Source organism: Sorex fumeus, unplaced genomic scaffold (genome assembly GCF_029834395.1).
Source record: "Sorex fumeus unplaced genomic scaffold, SorFum_2.1 ptg000128l, whole genome shotgun sequence".
Classification (NCBI taxonomy): domain Eukaryota; kingdom Metazoa; phylum Chordata; class Mammalia; order Eulipotyphla; family Soricidae; genus Sorex; species Sorex fumeus.
This window is the reverse complement of record NW_026606185.1, coordinates 38,085,691-38,109,043: the sequence shown is the minus strand read 5'-3', so window position 1 is coordinate 38,109,043 and position 23,353 is coordinate 38,085,691. Positions and strand designations below refer to the sequence as shown.

Genomic DNA, 23,353 nt, shown 5'->3' with positions numbered 1-23,353 from the left:
AGACATTAGATGTAAGTTTATATGGTTAGCAGTTGAGCAGTTGGCTCCTAACATTTTCTTCTCAGGAGAGATAAACTTCAGATATATAATCATCTTATTTTCCTTGTTCACATCTTAAATTCCCCAAGAATAGACATTAATTACACACTTCTCCCTACTCACATCTCAGCCAATGATCATGCCAATATCTGTTAGCTGCTCTACTTTCGGACTTCATCTTATTTCCAGACTTCAAAATAGCTTTCCTTTCTGCTATCCTTCTTTTAGACTCTCAAGACGATTATGCAATAGTCTAGTTCAAAGATTTTAATGACTTACTACTACCTTAAGAATAAAATGCAAAAATAAATGCAAATATAAAACTTTATTTCAACTAGATCTAGTACTGAACAGTTTTACAGATGGGCCAAACCCCCCAAATTTAAGTGCATGTTCTTGTACCATAGTCCTTTAACAGACTTTCCCATACTTTATTCTTATCTCCACCTAATTCTTTTAACGTATGTTTGCCATTACTTTTATAAATGTTTTCACCTACATGCAGGCACCCTAAATACATGCTGAATCAATCATTAAGTACCATCCCTCATCCTTTAAAAAATGTCCTGACTTCAGGCACCAGAGAGAATTCAACAAGCTGAGCACTTGCTTTGCATGTGGTAGTCCTGGGTTTGAACTTGGCACCATATAGTTCCCTCAGCACTACCAAGAGCAACTCTTGATTACAGGCTAGGCATAGCCCCTGAGCACTGTGGAGTAAGGCCCAAAGAAAAGGTTCCAAACAACTTTTTGTTTTCCTTTTTTTCCCCCCTGCACCTTTGTTAACTACTCCCTCTCCATCTTTGTGTCTCTATTCCCATTCTTCAACATTAATTACATTCGTTGTTGGACAGCATTTCTTTGTGTCTACTATAGAACCTAAAAAAGTGCCTTTGATGTGGTAATTTAAAATGTCTGTTAAAGTGAATTGTTAATTGTATAATTAAGAAGAATGTTCAAAGTGACTGATAATAGGAGAGCTTTAACAAATGGTCAAAGAACAATAATTTATAAAGTTTTTCTTTTACAACTTTTCTAATGTTTGTTGAAAAGTTTACATATATGTAGCATATCATTAATATTCATGTCAGAAGTCTGATAAATGTTACCACTTGAATAAAAAGAGACAATTGGTATTTTCATTTTTTAGGTGTTAAAAAATTCAAAACTCATCTGAGTATGAGATTAGCTATCATTTTTGTCTCAAGTATAGACATAAAGATAAAGATATCTTCACACTTTGACATATGAAATAAAAAAATTATTTCCCATATTTTACACGCTGTGATTAAATAGTAACACTGAAGTGATATTTGAAATCATTCAAATTGGTGACTCCCATCTTTTTTTGTGGGAGGAGGACTCCCAGGCTGTGCCCAGGTGAACACACTTGTCTTGGTGACACTTAGCTCAGCTGTGCTAGCCAGAAATTCCTGGGCTCAGTGATACTGGGGATCAGTGGTGCCGGGGGCCACCACAGGGACCATGTGGGATGAGTCTACTGGAATCTCCACGTGGCAGGCATGGACTCCAAACCTCAAAGCTAGCTACTTAGCTCTCAGGGGTTAGCACCTTAGCCCTGAGGATAAAAATCCAGTGTCCTGAAAACTCATGATGAGAAAAACAAAATATTTTTGGGAAAATGGAGTACTATAGTTATGTGTTCATAAGTTTAGTATCAGAAGCGTTTACCTTGCTTATACACAGGAAATTTAATAAATAACTAGCATGAACCTAATGTACAATTCTGCAGCTATCTGGAAATAAGTGTAATAGCAGAATAAATGCCAATTAAGATATGGAAGAGTTTAAAATTTTCCATACTCTCTCTAAAATAACATTCCATGGCCATCTCAGTGCATCAATGGCCTTCATCGAGAGACACAGCCACATGAATCTCGGAAGACAGCAGCTCACCAGAGATCTCTCTGAACCCTGTACTAAGTCAATTCCACAGGGGCACCTCAGATGGAGTGAGTATGCTCTCTGCCCACTTCAGATGAAACCCCGGTGGCCACGAAATTCCAGAAGCAAAACCTAGTACACAGGTTCAAGGACTATGACTCCAGGCCACATGGCAGCAGCAGAGATGGGCTGTCCCTTCCTGTCTCCCCACCCGCTTGGGGTCCTGGCTGTCACGCCCGTGATCTGCCAACAGAGCTCCCTACAAAAATGTCTCTGGACCCCAACCATTTACAATTTTAGAACTCAAGAAGCACGTGGCCACTATTGCAGCCACACAACCTCTCATGATATTCTTTATAAGCAACAAAAAATAAAGTATCTAGCATCTGCTCCTCACAGGCAGGCTTGAATGGTGCTGGGAAAATTCAAAATAATGGTGGTGGGAAGGTGTAATTGTGGTGGAAAGGTGTAATGGTAGTGGGATTGATGTTGAAATACTGAACGTAATCAATTTGAACAAACTTCTGAAAATAAAATTTAAAATAAAAAATAAATAACATTTCATATACAAAAATATGGACTCATGAAAGTTTGAGATTATGGCACTCATACATATCCTCCTGAATTCTGATTACACAACCTACTATTTTTATAATATCAGATAAACTTCTGCATTAATAGTTACAAATTTCTTACAATTCCCCACTTGTGAATTGTTTGAAAAGTAGAGTTTTTCTTACATCATAGCAGATAGGAATTTTGCTATTGCCTATATTTAGTAAAAATTTTATTCCCATTGAAGGTGTTCCCACAAATTATAAGATTTATCCTCAGACATTTTGAAAAATAAAGTTTTTATTTATTTAAAAAATAAAGATCATAATATTGTCTGAATTTTTTAAAAAAATATGGAATGCGTCACAAATTTGCATGTTATTCTTGCACAGGGGCCATGCTAAGCTTCTCTGTATCAATCCAATTTTAGTATATTGGAACTAAAGCTGCCAAAGCGAGCACATCAGATTTTTTCTTAAGCTTAATTATATCAATATCTAAGTTCTTAATCTTTGTGTAAAATTGAATTGTTTACTATGCAGTGGTTTTTAAATTTTCACAGGAGCTGAGCATTGATTAAAACCTTTTTCTAAATCACTAATAGCAGCCTTATTTGTTACTGAATGAACTTTGTGCAAAAACGAAAGGTTTTCCTACATTCAGCATATCCGTACTGTGTTCCCCAGAATGAATTTTCTCATTCATTCTCAAATAATAAGACCAGAGAGTTGGCTAAAATTTCAGCTCTGCTGCACTGAACACACATGTAGGGTTCTGGCTCCAATTGGATTCTCTTGTGTTCTGTAAGATCAGTGCATGTGCTGAAACTCTCCCAGGTGAGTTACATTCATACGGCCATTCACCAGTGTGGATTCTTTGAGGGCTAATGACATCTCAATGTTGACTAAAGCTTTTGCCACACTGACCACACAGATATAACTTCTCCCCAGCATGGCTCCTCTGACGCAGGATAAGAGCTAAAAGCACTGGCTGAGTGCATTCCCCCACTCATTGTATTTGTAAGGTTTTTTTCTCCCAGTGTGGACTCGCTGGTGTTTGATAAGGTCTGAGTTCTGATGAAAACTTTTGCTGCACCGTGTGCAGGAATCTGTTTTTTTTTCTCCTGAGTGAATTCTCTGATGAAGAATAAGGTCAAAACTCTGAGGACACAACTATCACAATGATAGGGTTTTCCCCAGAGTACATTCTCTGGTGTGTGATAAGATCTGAGCTCTGACTGAAACTTTTATTGCACTGATTCCATGCATACAGTTTCTCCCCAGGGTAGATTTTGTGATGTTTGGCAAGGTCTAAATAACGACTAAAACCCTTAGTATAAACACTTGTATGGGTAAGGTTTCTCTCCAATGTGGCTTCTTTGATGCAGGATAAGAGCTGAGAATTGACTGAGAGCCTTCTCACACCCATTACAGTTGTATTTCCCCTAGTGAGAACTTACTTGCTAAAGTCTGATAAAGTTGGAGTTCTGAAACTTTTACTGCTCTGTGCAGGTATCTGGTTTTTCTCCCGTGTGAGTTCTCTGATGAAGAGCAAAGTCAGAGATCTGACTGAAGACTTTGTCACAACTATCACAATGACAGGGTTTTTCCCCAGAGTGAATTCTCCGGTGTTTGGTAAGGTCTGAGCTCTGACTAAAGCTTTTATTGCACTGATTACATACATATGGCTTCTCCCCAGTGTGGATTCTGTTATGTTTGACAAGGTCTGAACGACGACTAAAACTCTTAATACACACACTACAAGGATAAGGTTTCTCTCCAGTGTGGATTCTCTGATGAAGAATAAGGCTTGAACTCTGACTGAAGGATTTTCCACACTCATCACATTTGTAGGGTTTCTCACCTGTGTGAATTCTATGATGCTTAACAAGATCTGATCGTCGACTAAACACTTTACTGCAGTGCTTACATGAATAAGGCTTCTCTCCAGTGTGCATTCGTTTGTGATTAATTAGATCTGAAAGTCTACTGAAGGTTTTGTCACACTGGTTACATGGGTAAGGTCTCTCTCCAGTGTGAATTCTCTGATGCAGAATAAGGACTGAGCTCTGATTAAAAGCTTTTTCACATTCATTACACTTATAGGGTTTCTCTCCAGTGTGGATCCTTTGATGTTTAACAAGATCTGAGTTCTGACTGAAACTTTTGCTACACTGATTACATGGATATGGTTTCTCTCCAGTGTGGATTCTCTGATGCAGAATAAGATCTGAACTCTGACAGAAGGCTTTTCCACACACATTACATTTGTATGGTTTTTCACCAGTGTGTATTCTTTGATGTTTTATAACATCGGAACTCTGACTAAAATGTCTGTTACACTCGTTACATCTATAAGGCTTCTCTCCGGTATGAATTCTCTGATGTTTAATCAGATCTGAGCGCTGGCTAAAACTTTTACTACAATGATTGCACTGATAGGGTTTTTCTCCTGTATGGATTCTCTGATGTATAGTAAGATCTGAGCTCTGACTAAAAGCTTTCCCACATTCATCACATTTAAAAGGTTTTTCACCTGTGTGAACTCTTTGATGTTTAATAAGGTCTGAGTTCCTACTGAAACATTTAATACACCATCTACAAGGATAGGGTTTTTCATCAGTATGAATTCTTTGATGAAGAATCAGAGCTGAGCTTACACTAAATGCCTTTCTACATTTGTCACATTTATAGGGTTTCTCCTGATGGGTTCTTCGATGTCTTATAAGTTCTGTATTCCAAGCAAAGCTTTGCCCACATTCATTACAGCTATACTGTGTTCTTTTAAAGTGGTTTTGATCATTTTCATTTAATTTATCCATTAATCCACAGAATTCTTTGCATTCTGAATCCTGGGGAATACCATCTCTAGGGTTGCCAGATTCTTGAGTCAATGGTTCAGATTTTACTGTAATTTCCTCCCCTGAAGTTGACTCTCCAATTCTGGTGCTAGTCTCACCATCTGGAACAATAAATAGAATCCAAATGGACTGTGTTCTTTATGCTATAAATTCTAAAGAAAATAACTCAATATTTACTAGTAAAATAACATCACATTATGGAAGTTCTCCAAAAGGGATGGGGGTGGGGGGTGATGGGAGGGAACCTCGGGACATTGGTGCTGGGAAATGTACACTAGTGGAGGGATGGGTACTGGAATACTCTATGAGTGATATCCAATCATGAACAACTTTGTAAGGGTCTATCTCACAGTGATTCAATAAAAGTTTAAAAAAATCACTAAATTAAACTTGAAAGGTAAACTAGGCAGAATCATTAATGAATTTTAGCAATCATTAAGTGTGGGCTAAAGAGCTAACAAACACAGCACAGATCAGTTTCAAGGGAAAAACCTGAAAATCCCAAGGTGCCATTTGATAAGGGTTGCTGCAGGGCAACATTAAATAACAAAAGGATACATAATCAATAAACTGACAAAAACAAAAATCTCAGTGATAAAAAATTAGGTACAAAAGGATGAAACAAATGCAGAATATAAAACAAAAACAAATGAGAAGATTAGATTGTGTGTTTAAATACAAATATATTTTATATATAAAGTAAGCACTACAAAAAAGCAAAGTAAAAACAGCAGCCTCATACTTAGTGAACACCTTTCTCCTTAGAATAAGAGAACATAGCCAAGTGTGCTTTCTCTTAACACTTGTGTTCAAGACTATACAAATCTTATTCAATATTACTAGCCAATGGAATAAGAGATAAAGTACAACTGGAACACATTAATATTAATAAGAAAGAAAAATTTAAGCTCTTTGCTTATAGACTGTGTAACTGTGTATAAAAGAAATCTTAAGGCATCCTGAAAAACTTTTTGGAACTTGTAAATTCGTTTATTAGAGCAGTATACAAAAGCTAACTCTATTTTCAAATCCTGACAATGGGAAACTAGAGCCTGAATTTAAAACTGTTACAACTGCACTAAAGTAACAAAATCCATGCAAACAACATATTTTCAACATCTGGATAATAAAAACTGCTAAAGGTTAAATCAGGACCTAATATACTCATTTACAAATAGGAAGATTTAAATTGTTAGGATGGAGAATTCCATCCTACATGATCTAAAGATTCTATGCAAATATAATTAAAGTCTTGGCAGGATTTTTTTAAAACACTGACAAGCTTATACTAAACCTTATATAGACAGACACAGAAGAGTCCAGATAATTCTGAAAAGGAAAAGAAAACAGAGATATTACACTACCTGATTCAAGCTTTATTATAAAGCTTTGGTAAGCAAAACAGTGCAATGTGTGCTACTGCTACAGAAGACATAGCCATTAATGGAAAAGAACAGAGAGTCCATAAGTAGATCCAAACATTCAAGGACAAGTAATCTTCAACAAAATTTCCAAGATAACTGAATGTTGAAAGGACAATCAATCTCAACAGAACATAGGGCAGGAAAGATAGTACAGCTGGTAAGACTCTTGCCTTACACACAACTGATCTGGGTTCAATCCTAGAGATAGTTCCTCGAGCCCTCCAGGAGTTATCCTTGAGCAAGGAGTAAGTCCTGAACACCACCAGATATGGCCCCAAGAAAAACAAAATACAAACAAAAATGTAGGGAGAGGTTAGGGACATAGATCAAAGAGTTGAAACACATTCTTTGCATGCTGGAGGCCCAGAGTTAATCCTTGGTACTGGTGCTATTTAGTCCCTGAGCACCATCAGGAGTGGCCTCAAAGCATTAAACTAAGAGCAATACTGAGCACTGCCAAGTAGCACTGTAGCACTGTCCTCCCATTGCTCATCGATTTGCTCGAGTGGGCACCAGTAACATCTCACAACAAATTGTGAGACTTGTTGTTACTATTTTTGGCATATCTAATATGTCACGGGTAGCTTGCCAGGCTTTGCTGTGCAGGCTAGTTACTCTCGGTAGCTTTCCAGGCTCTCCGAGAGGGGTGGAGGAATGGAACTCGGATTGGCCGTGTGCAAGGCAAACACCCTGCCCACTGTGCTATCGCTCCAGACCATTGCCAACTATGGTCCCAAAATATTGCTTTAGTGTTAGAAATAGGGCTAGAGAAATAGTACAGGGGTAGGGAGCTTGCCTTGTCTGCAGCCAACCCAAGTTTGATTCCCAGAACCCTTCCCTAGAGTCCCACTAGGAGTGAATCCTGCTTGCAGAGCCAGGAGTTAAGTCCTGAGCATCACCAGATATAGACCCCACCAAAAAAAGTGTCAGAAATGATAGTACAAAAATTAACCCTTATTCTTATGCTGTAACCAAAATTAACTATAAAAGTGATATATCTGGAGCAATAGCACAGCAAGTAGGGCATTTGCCTTGCATGTGGCTGACTAGAGTTCAATTCCCAGCTTCCCTTATGGTCCCCTGAGCACCACCAGGAATAATTCCTGAGTCCATAAGTCAGGAGTAACCCCTGTGCATTGCCCAAAAGAAAAAAAAGTTATATATCTAAACATCAAAGCTAAAATTATACATCTTCTAGAAGTACAGATGCCCAAAATTAAAACATCAAACTGAGAAAAAATGTTTTTTGTTGTTTAAGCTATTTAGTCTGTAATATTTTGTTATGGAAGCCTTTAGAAACAAATACAGTATTTTTCTGTATGCATTATACATTTAGGGAATTATATACCTCATGTATCCTGTGACTTGGTTTTTGTTCAACAACATATTTAGAAGACTTATCTATGTTAATATAAGTAATATATGGACATGAATATATATCCATTCATTTTCACTATTACAGCATGATAAATTATAATTTACCTTTTTTTCTTTCAATATACAACAAGTTTGCTTTATAAACAATACTGATGTGACTACCTTTGTACACATATCCCAGTATTTCCTTGGGTCATACAGACTTTGAATCAGAATGATTGGGACCAACAATATGCTTTTTTTCCCATTTAGCCCACTTTAATTTTTTTCATCTCCCTACCTCCATCAAAAACACATTGATTAAAGTCCCTAATAAAACTCTACCTTGGTAAATCTTTAGTGACTTCTCAGTAACACTTCATTTTTTTTTTCTGCTTTTTGGGTCATACCTGGCAATGCACTGGGTTTATTCAAGGCTCTGCACTCAGGAATTACTCCTGGTGTTGCTGGGGAACCACATGGGATGCTGGGAATTGAACCTGGGCTGGCCGCATGCAAGGCAAACGTCCTACCCACTGTTCTATCGCTCCAGCCCCAACACTGCATTTTTAATTTAAGTTTAAGATATCACTGTCACTGTCCTCCTGTTGTTCATCGATTTGCTCGAGCGGGCCCAGTAACGTCTCCATTGGAGACTTTGTTGTTACTGTGTTTGGCATATCGAATACGTCATGGGGAGCTTGCCAGGCTCTGCCGTGCGGGCGAGATACTCTCGGTAGCTTGCCGGGCTCTCCGAGAGGGGCGGAGGAATCGAACTCGGGTCGGCCATGTTGGCTGCGTGCAAGGCAAACACCCTACCGCTGTGCTATTGCTTAAGTATGCATCATTATAATTCGACATTTATAATTTCTGCATTAGGATTACCACTAAAAGTTCAATTCTCTCCTTCACTGTTCAATAAATCCCTTTTACCTCATCTCATCTCCCTTACCTTCTGGTCATCACTAATTCCACCTTTAGTCTGAAAGTTTGTTTTTGTCTTGTCTACTTTCATCATTTTAGTTTCTCTATATATCAAGTATGAGTGAGATCCTAGAATGTTTTATATTTTTCTGACTTATTTCACTAAGCATAATACTGTCTAGCTACATTCATATTGTTGGAGATGGCAGGACTGTCTTATTTCTCTTAAGCTGAATATTGTATATATTGTGTATATATTCATACCATAACATTTTTAATCCAATCATTTGTTGATGGGCACTTAGGCTATTTCCAATTTTTAGTTACTGTAAAAATGCTACAATGAATAAAGGGGTGCATATATTTCTTTAAATCCGTTATACATTCTTTAAGAGGCTACACCCAATCATTCTTGGGTGCTACTCCTGGCATAGTGCTCAGGGTTCACTCCTAAAGGTTCACTCAATAGGGCAAGCATGTGGTACTAGGTATTAAATCAGGCTCTTGATACAAACCCTCCTTGACAGCATCCTAGATTTACAGGATATAAACGTGCTCAGTAAATCACCCTCAATTACTGCAATTCACCACTTCAAGATGATGGGGAAAGTGGTTAAGACCCATACATCACAAATATTTAGGTATGGGGCTTTATAACTGTAATTCTTTCTAAGTAAAATGGCTCCTTTTAGGGAAATACTGTACAGAATACCATGGTGTTAAACTCAGCATCTCTTAATACAAAAATATATCTGCAAAATATTTAATTTCATCCTTCTCTTCTCCACGAAAGAAGGGTCAAGTATAATGAATATACCCTGTAGTGGCTGGCTAGCTCCTCTCAAGAGAATACTACCTAGTTAGGGGCTTAGTGCTGGCCTTAAGAAGATGGTTGCATGAGCACACAGCAGTGATTTTAATAAAGCCAGTCTCAATGAGCAGAACTCTAAATTGTTGAGTTCATCCAGCCCTGCTGCCATGATCACTTTGAAGATGAGCTCATTGGGTAGGTATTGGTAAAGAGGCTGACTGAAAGAGTTATCTATTTACTGCCAAATTCCTGAGAGATATATCCTGGTCTATATTGTTCAAAACTATAATCACAATCTAAGACCATATTTATATTTTTTTGTCTATATCTAGCAGGTGCTCAGGACTTACTCTTAGCTCTGTGCTCAGGGATAACTTCTAATGGGTCAATGTGGGATTCTGGGGATCAAACCCAGGTCAGCTCCATGCAAGGCAAGCGCCCTACCTGCTGCACTATCATTTAGACTTCTCACCAGTACTTTTAACAGTGCCTGGTAACTAATATTATAATTAGCTATGATTACAAATAATTAAACATTTGTTATCAAAGATTCATTATTCAAAAGATTCATAAATTATTTGAAGGATATATTAATAGTCTCAGTGATTATCTCTAAATGAGACAACTAGCAGTTATTTAAATTTTATGATTTATTCATTTCTAAATTTTATAAGTATATTTGGACATAGTTTTACTATTGATATAAACTATTATTTTACATATACTGTGAGACAAACAATCTATACGAATTACATAAATGCAGGAAGGAGGTCCAATGCTGTAGTAAATCTTACAAAAGATGAGAACTTGTTGCCTTAGAGCCTTAAGAAAACACAAATTCCAAATTCAAGAAAAACTAACCAAAACAAAAAAAAACAAAATAAAGATGTTCCAAGATTAAACAGAGGCAAATGATCATTCTAGAGTAAAATAAACAATACAAAGTGAATTTCATAGGCAAAACAAGAGAATCAAAAATTTTAATTAAAAATTTTAAGTAATTTAAATTTTAAGTAATTTAAAATACAATGTGGAATTGAAACCCTGCAGAACATCTAAACAGCCAGAATGATAATGATCTCATTAGCCATGATAGTTGCCACTTTTTATAGAACTTCTACTTCCAGACCAGTTCGTACTCAGTTTTATATACAGAATGTCACTTGGACTGTGTGGTAGCTGTTACAGTAATAATGGGACCCTAATGAGTCCTATCCAGTATCTATGTCCCTATGTAAGCCCTCTCCACAATGGGGGGTGATAAGGGGGGGACACTGGTTATGTGACTTGCTTTGGTCAGTGAGATCTTGGGAAATGTAACAGATACACGTGGAAAAGATATTTCTACATCTTAGATCTTGCCCTCTCATCGATTTTAAAAATTAGACCCACTATGTCAGAAAGGAGGAGCGAGCCCACATAAATAAACTAACCTCACAGCTTAAGAACTTGGAGAAGGACCAACAAAAGGAGCACAACCCTAACAGGAGGAAGGAAATAATAAAACGAGAGATTAAATAATAAAGCAGAGATTAACGAGATGGAAACCCAGAAAACAATCCGAAAGATCAATGAAACCAAGAGCTGGTTCTTTGAGAAAATTAACAAAATCGATAAGCCCCTAGCAAAATTCACAAAGAAAGGGAGAGAGAAAACCCTAATAAACCGAATCAGAAATGAAAAGGGGGTCATTACAACAGAAACTACAGAAATTCAAAGGATCCTCAGGGAGTACTTTGAAAAGCTTTATGCCACAGAACATCAAAACCTCGAGGAAATGGATAAATTCCTAGACTCCTACAGACTCCCAAGGCTGAACCAAGAAGACCTGGAATACCTGAACAGACCTATCACCATCAAGGAAATTGAAATGGTAATAAAAAGTCTCCCCAAGCACAAAAGCTCTGGCCCGGATGGATTCACCAGTGAATTCTTCCAAATCTTTAAAGAAGACTTACTCCCAATCCTCTTTAAGCTTTTCCATGAAATTGAAATATCAAATACACTTCCGAACAGTTTCTATGAAGCAAATATCACACTGATACCAAAAGCAGACAGAGATAACACAAAGAAAGAGAACTACAGGCCGATATCCCTGATGAACACAGATGCAAAGATCCTCAAGAAACTACTAGCAAATAGAATCCAACTACTCATCAAAAAGATCATACACCATGACCAAGTAGGATTCATCCCAGGGATGCAAGGATGGTTCAACATTCGGAAATCAATCAACATAATCCATCATATCAACAAAAGAAAAGATAAAAAGCATCTGATCATATCAATAGATGCAGAGAAAGCATTTGACAAGATCCAGCACCCCTTTATGATGAAAACCCTAGCCAAAATGGGTATAGAGGGGACTTTCCTCAACATAGTTAAAGCCATCTACCACAAGCCTACAACAAGCATCATCCTCAATGGGGAAAAACTGAGAGCCTTCCCTCTAAGATCAGGGACGAGACAAGGATGCCCACTCTCTCCACTGCTGTTCAATATAGTACTGGAAGTACTTGCAATAGCAATTAGGCAAGAAAAAGACATTAAGGGCATTCAGGTAGGAAAGGAAGAAATAAAGCTCTCACTATTCGCAGATGATATGATACTATACTTAGAGAACCCAATAACCTCCACCAAAAAACTCCTAGAAACAATAGACTGGTATAGTAAAGTTGCAGGTTATAAAATCAATACCCAAAAGTCCATGGCTTTCCTATACGCAAACAGTGAGAGAGAGGAAAGCTATATGAAAAAATCAATCCCGTTCACAATTGTGCCCCAGAAAATCAAGTACCTAGGAATCAGCTTAACTAAGGAAGTAAAGGACCTGTACAAAGAAAACTACAAAACGCTACTTCAGGAAATAAAAGAGGACATGAGGAAATGGAAAGACATCCCCTGCTCATGGGTCGGAAGACTTAACATTGTCAAAATGGCAATACTACTGAAAGCACTGTACAAATTCAATGCAATTCCTATAAGGATACCCATGACATTCTTCAAAGAAATGGAGAAAACACTCCTGAAATTTATATGGAACAATAAACCCCCACGAATAGCTAAAGCAATTCTGGGGAAAAAGAAAATGGGAGGAATCAACTTCCCTAACTTCAAACTTTACTACAAAGCGGTAATAATCAAAATAGCATGGTACTGGAACAAAGGCAGAACTGCAGACCAATGGAACAGAGTTGAATACACTGACATCTCCCCCCAATCATATGATCATCTAATCTTTGATAAAGGTGCAAGAAATGTGAAGTGGAGTGAGGAAAGCCTCTTTACCAAATTGTGCTGGCATCACTGGATGACTACATGCAAAAAAATGGGCTCAGAACTCTGCCTAACACCATGTACAAAGGTAAGATCAAAATGGATTAAAGACCTCAACATCAGACCAGAAACCATAAGATACATTGAAGACAACGTTGGCAAAACCCTCCATGACATTGAGGCTAATGGTATGTTCAAAGATGACACGCCACTGGCTGAGCAAGTGAAAACAGAGATAGATAAATGGGACTATCTTAAACTAAGAAGCTTCTGTACCTCCAAAGAAACAGTGACCAAAATACAAAGTCTACAGAATGGGAAAGAATATTCGCCGAATACACATCTGACAAGGGGTTGATATCAAGGATATACAAAATACTGGTTGAACTCCACAAGAAGAAAACATCCAACCCCATCAAAAAATGGGGCAATGAAATGAACAGAAACTTTCTCAAAGAAGAAATCCGAATGGCAAAAAAGCACATGAGAAAATGCTCTACATCATTAATCATCAGGGAGATGCAGATCAAAACCACAATGAGATACCATCTCACACCTCAGAGACTGGCCCACATTCAAAAGAACAAAAGCAACCGTTGCTGGCGCGGATGTGGTGAGAAAGGGACACTCCTTCACTGTTGGTGGGAATGCCGACTGGTTCAGCCCTTTTGGAAAACAGTATGGACGTTCCTCAAAAAATTAGAAATTGAGCTCCCATTTGACCCAGCGATACCACTCCTGGGAATATATCCCAGAGAGGCAAAAATGTGTAGCCGAAGTGACATCTGCACTTGTTTGTTCATTGCAGCACTCTTTACAGTAGCCAGAAACTGGAAGAGACCTGAGTGCCCAAGAACAGATGACTGGTTAAAGAAACTTTGGTACATCTACACAATGGAGTACTATGTGGCTCTTAGAAAAGATGAAGTCATGAACTTTACATACAAGTGGTACAATATGGAAAGTATCATGCTAAGCGAAATGAGTCAGAAAGAGAGGGATAGACATAGAAAGATAGCATTCATCTGGGGGATATAAAATAATAAAATATGAGATTAATACCCAAGAATAGCTGAGAACAACACCAGGAGAATTACTCCATAACTTAGAGGCCAGCTGGGTATTCTAGGGGAAAGGACAATTCGGATAGAAAGGGGAACACCAAGTGGAGGGTGTTTGGAGGATCCTCCCAGGAGGGGAGATGCAGGTTGAAAGTAGACTGGACTGAACATGTTCACCACTCAATGCCTCTTTGGCTGATCACAACACCCAGGAGGAGAGAGAAAACAAAAGGGAATGCCCTGCCACAGTGGCAGGGGGGGATGGGGGGATGGGAGGATGGGGGGGGGGATATTATCCTGGTGGTGGAAAATGGGCACTGGTGGAGGGATGGGTATTTGATCGTGGTATGACCGAGATCCAAGGACAAAAATTTGTAAATCTACAACTGTACCTCATGGTGTTTCACTAATAAAAAAAAAATTAGACCCACTATGAAAAAGCCTGGACTCACCTATCAGAGCTGATGAGCAACTCAAGTCACATGTGGCATCAATCGTCAGACACATGTAACTGAAACCAACTTAGACCCTGGCCCCAGATGAGCAGTGACAAGATGACTGCATGAATGATTCCATAAAAGGCTAGGAAGAAAAGCACTGACTAGGTGAACCCAGTCCAGGCTGAAGACATATAGAACCAAAAGAAAATAACATGATTTTAAAGTCTGAAGTTTTAGGTCACTAAGTTTCAGAGGTCCTTGAATATTGAAGTAAAAGACATAATATTCAAAATAATTTCCAAGATCTGGATAATCAGAAATTGAATTCCAGGGGGCAGAGCCATAGTCCAGCAGGGAGGATGTCTGCCTTGCCTGCAGGTGACCAGGGTTCAATCCCTGGCATCCAATATAGTCCCTCAGAATTGCCAGGAGTGATTCCTGAGTGCAGAGTCACCCCTGAGCATCATTGGATGTGACCCAGAAAGAAAAAAAAAAGAAATTGAATTCCAGGTTCATAAATGTATACTTACAATGTGAGAAAAAAAGAATTGCGTTGGTGGAGGGTGGTAGTGGGGGGAACAGCACAGGCAGGATATAGCTCAAAGAGCTCTACAGGGTCCCCCAGCACCCAGAGCAATGCCCTTGTACCAAACTACGAGTATAAGCTTTTGAGTACTGCCAGGTGTAACCTCAAACCAAAGTCAATAAAGGTCTGTAAGTCAACTTACAGAACTAGTAATCAACAAAGCTAGCATCTTTTCTTTTTTCTTTACTCCCTCCCCTTTTTGGGGGGGTGGGGAGTAGGGAAGAATTTGGGCCAGTATAACCAGTGATGCTCAGGGCTTATATCTGGTTCTGTGCTCAGGGATCACAGAGGTTGGAGGGATCAGCTTTCATTGTGGGACTCTCTTCTGTCCCAAGGCTAGTGTCTGAATCCAAGGAAGAACCTAATTTTAAAAAATTATGTCCTAGATGCCTGCTGAAAGTAGTCTATGGACCAAACATGATTGCCACCCAATGTCTCTTCTGCAGACCACAGCACCCAAAAGGAAAGACAGAACAAAAGGGAGTGCCCTGCCACAGAGACAGGGTGGGATGGAGGATGGGGGGTGGGGGTGGGAGGGATACTGGGAATTGTGGGGATGGAGAATGGGCACTGGTGGTAGGATGGGTACTCTATCATTGTATAACTGAAACCCAAGCACAACAACTTGTAAGTCTACAACAGTACGTCACGGTGTTTCACTAATAAAAAAAAATTATGTCCTAATTTTTAAAGATACAAAGAGGATTTGAAAAGATTTTCAAGAGGAAATAAGAACACTGAGAGGTTGGTGTGACGGTCATGATAGAGGGGGAAATGCACGTGTCAGAAAAGAAGAGGGAGCTCCGTGAGCGTTCCACCGCCAGAACTTGGAACGCCCAAGCAAGTCACGCACCCAGCGCACGCATGAGACGCGTGAGGGCAACGGTGACTAAAGCCTGGGCGCACGCTGGGCCTGGGACAGCTCCCACCCGCCACGGGAACCCGTTGACGGAGACTGAACGCGCAGCTCCTCACCTGTCCGAGGTGAGGCTGCTTCCTGAGATCCGCAACCCAACTGCATCTCCATGGGCTGCAACTAAACATCGGACTCCGCAGGGAGCAGGGCGAGGGGGCAGCCGCTTCCTCAGTGGGCGTTTCTGATCCACGCAAGGGTCTGAGCCTCGCAGGCAACCGGGCACCCCTGGGCTCGGAAGAAAGTCATGGTGGAGACTGCTGCAGGGACGATTTCTGAGACCAGGCCAAAGTCGGGAAGAGTCTCTGGATATTAAAAAAAAAAAAAAAGGTGAAGGCGAAATCCAAAGGGTCATTTAATTGTCAAGTGCTGGTCTCCCTGTAAGAATGACGCTTCCCAGACCCCTCGTCACGTCGCGAAGCAGGAGAGCCGCCTGCAGAACGAATATTCTAGAGCTTTCCGCGCACAAGCGGGGGCGGACGCACCAAAAAATTAATTAATTAATTTAATTAAATAAGGGCTAAGTGGAAAGACACGGCGGAGGAGGGAAATTCAGAATGTGGATCCCAGCGGCTCCGGCTCCGCTATTCGCGGCCCCTCCCGACAGCGCAGCGCGGAGCGGCCGCCCGGCGCTTCCTTTCCGTCCTTCCCCGTCCGCGTTCCCACGGTCCCGCTGCCCGTTCCCGGCTGAGTGCACCGCGCTTCCCTACTCCACCTGCTCCGGAGTTCCCGATGCCGAACCCGAGGCTTAACTGGGCGCACTGGATGGCCAGGGGCACCCCAAGCCGGCGAATGACGGAGCTCAGGCTCGACCCCGCCGGGCTGCACCCTCCGCGGACTCGGAAACCGCAGCCAACGGTTCCCAGGCGGCCCCGAGAGCGCCGTCGCTCACGAGCAGAGAAGCGCTGAGCCCCGCCCACCGCGCTCCAGCCCCGCGCGCACCCCGGGAGCTGTCAAACCTGGCGCGCGGCAGCTCTAGGGAGCGGGAGGACCCCTCAGCTCTATGGTGTGGGGGCCTGGGAGGGACGCGCGTGCGCTTGGCCCCGGCCGCCTGAGGGAGCCTGCCTGCCGAGGCGACGCGACGCGACGCGAAGGGGGTGAGTTTTTTTTTAACCCGTGATAGCCCGCGCGTGGGATCCTTCAACTATGTCGTGAGTCCCTTGGTTAGCTTTTCTTTTTCATACCCTCCCAATAATGTGAGTCCCTTGGTTAGCTTTTCTTTTTCATACCCTCCCAATAATACCCTCCCAATAATCCCTCAAAAGTTTCTCCAGTTATGTCGTGATTCCCTTGGTTAGCTTTTCTTTTTCACATTCTCCCTATCTTAATTCCTCAGAAGTTTCTCCAGCTCTGTCGAGAGTCCTTTGGTTAGCTTTTCTTTTTCCACTCTCCCCATGACTCCTCAGAACTTTCTCCAGTTCTGTCGAGAGTCCCTTGGTTAGTTTTTCTTTTTCACACCCTCCCAATAATCCCTCAGAACTTTCACCAGTTCTGTCCCTCGGTTATCTTATCTTTTTCACTCTCCCCATAATCCCTCAGAATTTTCTCCAGTTATGTCGTGAGTCCCTTGGGTAGCTTATCTTTTTCACATTCTCCCTGTAATTCCTCAGAAGTTTCTCGACTCTGTCGAGAGTCCCTTGGTTAGTTTTTCTTTTTCACACCCTCCCAATAATCCCTCAGAACTTTCACCAGTTCTGTCGAGAGTCCCTTCGTTAGCTTTTCTTTTCCTCACCCTCCCAATCATCGCTCAGAAGTTTCTCCAGCCATGTCGTGAGTCTTTTGGTCAACTTTTCTTTTCAAACCCTCCACATAATCCCTCAGAAGTTTGTCACGAGGTCCTTGGTTGCCTTTTCTTTTTCAGACTCTTCCCATAATTCCTCAGAAGTTTCTCTAGCTGTGTCGTGAGTCCCTTGGTCAGCTTTTCATTATCACATCCTCCTCATAATTCCTCAGAGTTTCTCCTTTACTTTTCCACACCCTCCTGGTAATTTCTCAGATTCTGTGCCAGCTTCCACTCTTTCCTTCTGGTTTCAGCCACTCCCCCGCCATCCAGGTTGAGACCCATAGAGAATACTTTTTGCAGGACTGTAACCCAGACTTTCCAACCCCGTAAATTTTTAAAATTTATTTATTTATTTGCTTTTTGGGTCACATCTGGTGTTGCACAGGGTTTACGCCTGGCTCATGCACTCGGGAATTATTCCTGGCATTGCTTGGGGGGAATCTTACGGGATGCTGGGAATTGAACCCGAGTCGGCCACATGCAAGGCAAACACCATACCCGCTGTGCTCCAGTCCCCAACAACCCTGTAAGTTTGAGCTGGGAACCCAGGATTCCAGGTGATCCTGTGCTTCGGCTCCTGTAACCACACTTTGTTAAACATTGACATTATAAGAAGCAATGTGGTACATATGTTGCCTGCTTGTGCCCACATGGCAGAGCACGTGTCGTCCGCATCTCCCCTCTTGAGATGTGTACTTTCATGCTTTTATGCCTATTTCTGGGATGTGTGTAGGAGGTCTCACCGCCCTTGATGAAGCCCGGGTTTTCTCTTGAGCACGTTCCTCTCCATTCTCTCCCACTTCTCTTCCTCCTTCCCTTCAAAACCTCCAAATAAAAACTGAAATTTCCAAAAGAGAGAGTGAGTGAGAGAGAGAGAGAGATAGTACAGCAGTTTAGGCATTTGCTTTACAGTGGACTGACCCAAATTTGATCCCAGGCATCTCATATAGTCCCCTGAGCACCACCAGGAGTGATCCCTGAGCATGGTCAGGTATGGCCACAAACCTGAAAAAAAAATAGAAAATAAACAATGCTCAGAAATTTCTGCCTAAATCTCAAAGACACTAGATTTTCATCTACTTTTTAACCAAGAAAGGTCTCTTTTGCAGACTCTTGCTTGTTTGTCCAATCTTCATACTGAGCATCTTAAGGATTAGGACGAGAAGGACCTGAAATGCAGAAAACTGGGAATAGGGCATGAAGGTAGGGAAAAATTTTAATGTGCCCATTGAAATATTTGGAGGAGTTTCGGGGGGGGGGGCAGAGTGTGAAGAAGAGAATGCTGGTGCTGCCTCATGCACCAAGAGCAGTACTGGCACTTCTGCTTTGAGGGTGGCAGCTCCAAGCGATTGCCACCCACCCTGCAGCCAGTGTGTGAGCATCACTATTAAAGGATGCAACCTCTGGCAAGCATAACTGAAAGACATATGTAAGCACTGCAGCCAGGAGCATGACCTCAGCAAGCACATCTGTTTATAACTATCATAACCAGAATCTGCAAGGGTATCACTGTTAAAGAGTGTGGCCCCTGGTTAGCACTGTAACTGAATGTGAGCACCACAACCTAATGTGTGATGGCCAGGGAGGACCACAATTAAATCTGTTCCATCCCCAGTCTTTGCAAGAGCAAGGGAGAGAAGGAAGAACTTTCCCAGGTTTAGTAATTACCCAATTCCAAAGCTACATTTTTAAGTATTTGTTACACAACACCCTACTTCTAGTAACACAGTGTTTTATTCTCTCATAATTCTGGAGGTCAAGAGTCTATAATCAGGGGCTGGAGAGATAGCACAGCGGATAGGGCGTTTGCCTGGTCCCCTGAGCACCGCCAGGAGTAACTCCTAAGTGCAGAGCCAGGAGTAACCCCATGTGCATCGCCAGGTGTGACCCAAAAAGCAAATATATATATATATATATATATATATATATATATATATATATCAGGGTTCTGGGAGGGTCCTGATTCTTCTATAAGCTTTAGGGAAGAATTTGCTCCATGCCTTGTTCAACTTTCAGGCAATCCTTGTTTTTTTTTTTTTGCTTTGGATGAAAATCACTTCAATTTCTCCAACGGTTTCATGGTGTCCTCTCCAATGAGTTTTCTCTGTATTTGAATTTAGCTCTTCTTTGTAGTTGTCTCCCAAGCACTACTTAGTGTCTACCAATAACATCCCCAGGATTGTTGGTAGAACTATGGATATTCATGCCATTTTGGCAGTGGCAAAGAAGGCAATGAAAGGGACAGTACTAAAATTTTCTATCATCTTAGAGGACACATGTAATGAACACCATTGGGAGAAAATGAAGAACATTTAAGATACTCAGACAGCAATGAGGAAAACAGAGGCCAGCATAATAGTGCTGGGTTAAGGTGTTTTCTCTGCATGTGGCTGACCCAGGTTCTATCCCCAGTATCCCATATGTTCCTCAGAGCCTGCCAGGAGTTATCCCTGAGCACCGATCAGGAGTAAGCCCTGAGCACAGCCAGGTGTAGGACCCAAAACAGAGAGCGAGTGGGGGGAGGGAGAGAAAGAGGGAGGTAGGAGAGAGTGAGAGAAACTGAGAGGGGGAGAGAGACTGAGAGGGAGAGAGAAAGAGAGAAGGAGAGAGAGGGCGAGAGAGAGAGGAAGAAACACCGAAAACTAGAGAAAAATGATTCTCAACCAGCAGAAAGTTGGCTGAGTTATGTCCTGTTATTGGGTGAAAAATAGACTTGAAGTGATGAACTAGGTATTTATCTGATGAGAGCTGAAATCAAATAAGGAAAGTTTAGCTTGGCAATATACTTCTCCACACCTCCTCTCCCCCTCCCTCCTAATTCCAGCAACACTGAGTTATCACCCTACTTCAGCCTCCTGAGCTCCGGTTCCCTCTTAAACTTTACTTTGTTATTTTTGTTTTGTTTTGTTAATCTTTGAACCATTTGGGCTGTCCTCTGAGCAGTCCTTCCAACTGCTTCTCCTCTTCCCACACCCAAAACGTTGGATTCTCACAACCCCGTTTCTTTTCCATCAGATCTCCCCTGCTGATGTCATCGCTTTCTTCAATCATACTTTCACTTATTAGCAAATCTTACTAAAATGCTTTTCTTGGGGGGGGAAGGGAAGGAATGATGGTTTGGGCCTCAGGGTTGAGCTCAGGGTTTACACCTGGTTCTGTGCTCAGGATCACACCTGGAGGTTCTCAGGGAACCATTTGCAGTGCCAGGGATCAAACAGGGCTGGCCCATGTGCACAGCTAGCACTTTATCCCCAAACTCTCTCTCTCTCTGGCCTCCCAAATTCATGTTTCTAACTTCATGTCTTCTGTCTCACATCTCTTATACTTTTATTTCACATAACACAGTACCGTCAGATTCAGTACAGTCCTGACACTGTAAAGGCCTCTTGTAAATGGCCTACATAAATTATTAATGCATTCCTAAGTCTTCTGCCTGCTACTTCAAACTCCAAACCCAACCCGGCCTTTAGCCTGAGTTCAGTGCAGCCAAGACTTAGAACTGATTCCAAACCAAGCGCTCAGATGCCTGCCCCTGTTTCTAGCTCTTGCTGACCCCTGCATGGGCAACTCCAGTAAATCAACTCTTAGTGATTTTAATGATGGGCCAGGCTGGGGTTCCACATCTCACAGAAAAACTGTCCTAACCTTCTCCTGCTTTGCCCTGGCCCCTCCTGCCTATACACTTGCTGCCTGGTTTTTGCAGGACAGGGCCTTCACCCACACCATTTCCTTCTAGAACCATCATTGCAGACAGCCAACATGTTTGGGGCACTTCACAATAATCTGGTTCCCCATTCTGCCCCTAGATTTGAAAGCATGAGTTCTATTTTTTAAAAAATTTTTATTAGTGAAACACCATGAGGTACAGTTGTAGACTTACAAATTATTGTGTTTGGGTTTTGATTATACTATGGTCCAATACCCATCCCTCCACCAGTGCCCATTTTCCATCCCCATGGATCCCAGTATCCTTCCCACCCCCATCCCCTTATCCCACCCTGCCTCTGTGGCAGGGCATTCCCTTTTGTTCTCTCTCTCCTTTTGGGTGTTGTGGTCTGCAAAAGAGGCATTGAGTTGCAATCATGTCCAGACTATAGTCTACTTTCAGCATGCATCTCCCATCCTGGGAGGATCCTCCAAACACCCTTTATTTGGTGCTCCCTTCTCTATCTGAGCTGTCTTTTCCCCTAGCATGCCCCACTGGCCTCTAAGCCATGGAGTAATCCTCCTGGTACTTATCTCGGCTATTCTTGGGTATTAATCTCCTATTTTGTTACTTTATGTCCCCCAGATGAATGCAATCTTTTTATGTCTGTCCCTCTCTATCTGACTCATTTCACTTAGCATGATACTTTCCATGTAGTACCACTTGTATGTAAATTTCATGACTGCATCTTTTCTAACAGCTTCATAGTACTCCATTGTGTAGATGTACCAAAGTTTCTTTAACCAGTCATCTGTTCTCGGGCTCTCAGGTTTTTTCTAGATTCTGGCTATTGTAAAGAGTGCTGCAATGAACAAACAATTGCAGATGTCACCTCGACTATCCTTTTTTCCCTCTCTGGGATATATTCCCAGGAGTGGTATTGCTGGGTCAAATGGGAGCTCAATTTCTAATTTTTTGAGAATCGTCCATACTGTTTTCCAAAAGGGCTGAACCAGTCGACATTCCCATCAGCAGTGCAGAAGAGTCCCTTTCTCACCACATCCGCGCCAGCACCGGTTGCTTTTGTTCTTTTGGATATGGGCCAGTCTCTGAGGTGTGAGATGGTATCTCATTGTGGTTTTGATCTGCATCTCCCTGATGATTAATGATGTAGAGCATTTTCGCATGAGTTATATTTTAATCTCCTGGATGCTCAAACGCCCTGTCCCTTCCTCCCTCTTTGTCTCTCAGTCTATCTCCTTACCCCCTTGGAGGAGCTATGTCAACCGTTTGAACTGGGGGTTGTATGGTTCCTCATTGCGCTCTTCAGCATCCTCCAGCCCTCTCGAGCCGCCCCGCACTGCCACCGAGCCGCAGTCCTCCCGGCTTCCTAGAAGGATGTGCACTCGCGGCCTGGGGAACTCAGGCTGACTCAGGGGTCTGTCTCTTTTCGGGAGGAGCCGAGGGTGTATGTGGCCGCTGCCTTGGATCGCTAGGCCTGGCGCCCTGCCCACCTTCCACGCCCCCGCAGCCATCCCCATCGTGGGTCCTTCTAGGGTTGCATTTGCCCTCTACCCAGCCCACCCGAGCGTCTCCATGTGCTTTGGCTCTTGGGATGACGAGCCCCAGTCCCCGGAGCCGGAGACTCGCCGCTCGGAGCTTTCCACCCGCTTCTCCCGCATCAGCCACCGCAGGCGGCAGTCGTGAGCAGTGTCTGAGCACCGTCTCCGCCCCAGGGTAGCCCTGACACGTGCTTTCTGTTTGACGTTCCGGC

At 41.9% G+C, this 23,353-nt stretch overlaps 1 protein-coding gene and 1 non-coding gene across 2 annotated transcripts; both read right to left on the bottom strand.

Annotated features, from left to right (window-relative positions):
- Window positions 1–2,846: 2,846 nt before the first annotated feature.
- On the bottom strand, window positions 2,847–2,951 carry LOC130045560 (U6 spliceosomal RNA). The gene has a single exon (XR_008795552.1). It is a non-coding gene; the product is annotated as a U6 spliceosomal RNA (small nuclear RNA).
- A 1,043-nt stretch (window positions 2,952–3,994) lies between these two features.
- Window positions 3,995–21,675, bottom strand: LOC130045528 (zinc finger protein 271-like). Its single transcript, XM_056138450.1, has 2 exons — window positions 21,579–21,675; window positions 3,995–5,460 (listed from the first exon to the last, which is right to left on the bottom strand). The coding sequence occupies exons 1-2, from the start codon at window positions 21,673–21,675 to the stop codon at window positions 3,995–3,997; spliced, it is 1,563 nt and encodes a 520-aa protein (XP_055994425.1).
- Between the last annotated feature and the right edge of the window lie 1,678 nt (window positions 21,676–23,353).

Coding starts and splice junctions, on each gene's coding strand:
- LOC130045528 (XM_056138450.1), bottom strand. CDS start 21,675: ATGGTTCTAGAAGGAAATGGTGTGGGTGAAGGCCCTGTCCTGCAAAAA. Junction 5,461..21,578: donor CCAGGGCAAAGCAGGAGAAG/GTTAGGACAGTT, acceptor TTATTGTTCCAG/ATGGTGAGACTAGCACCAGA.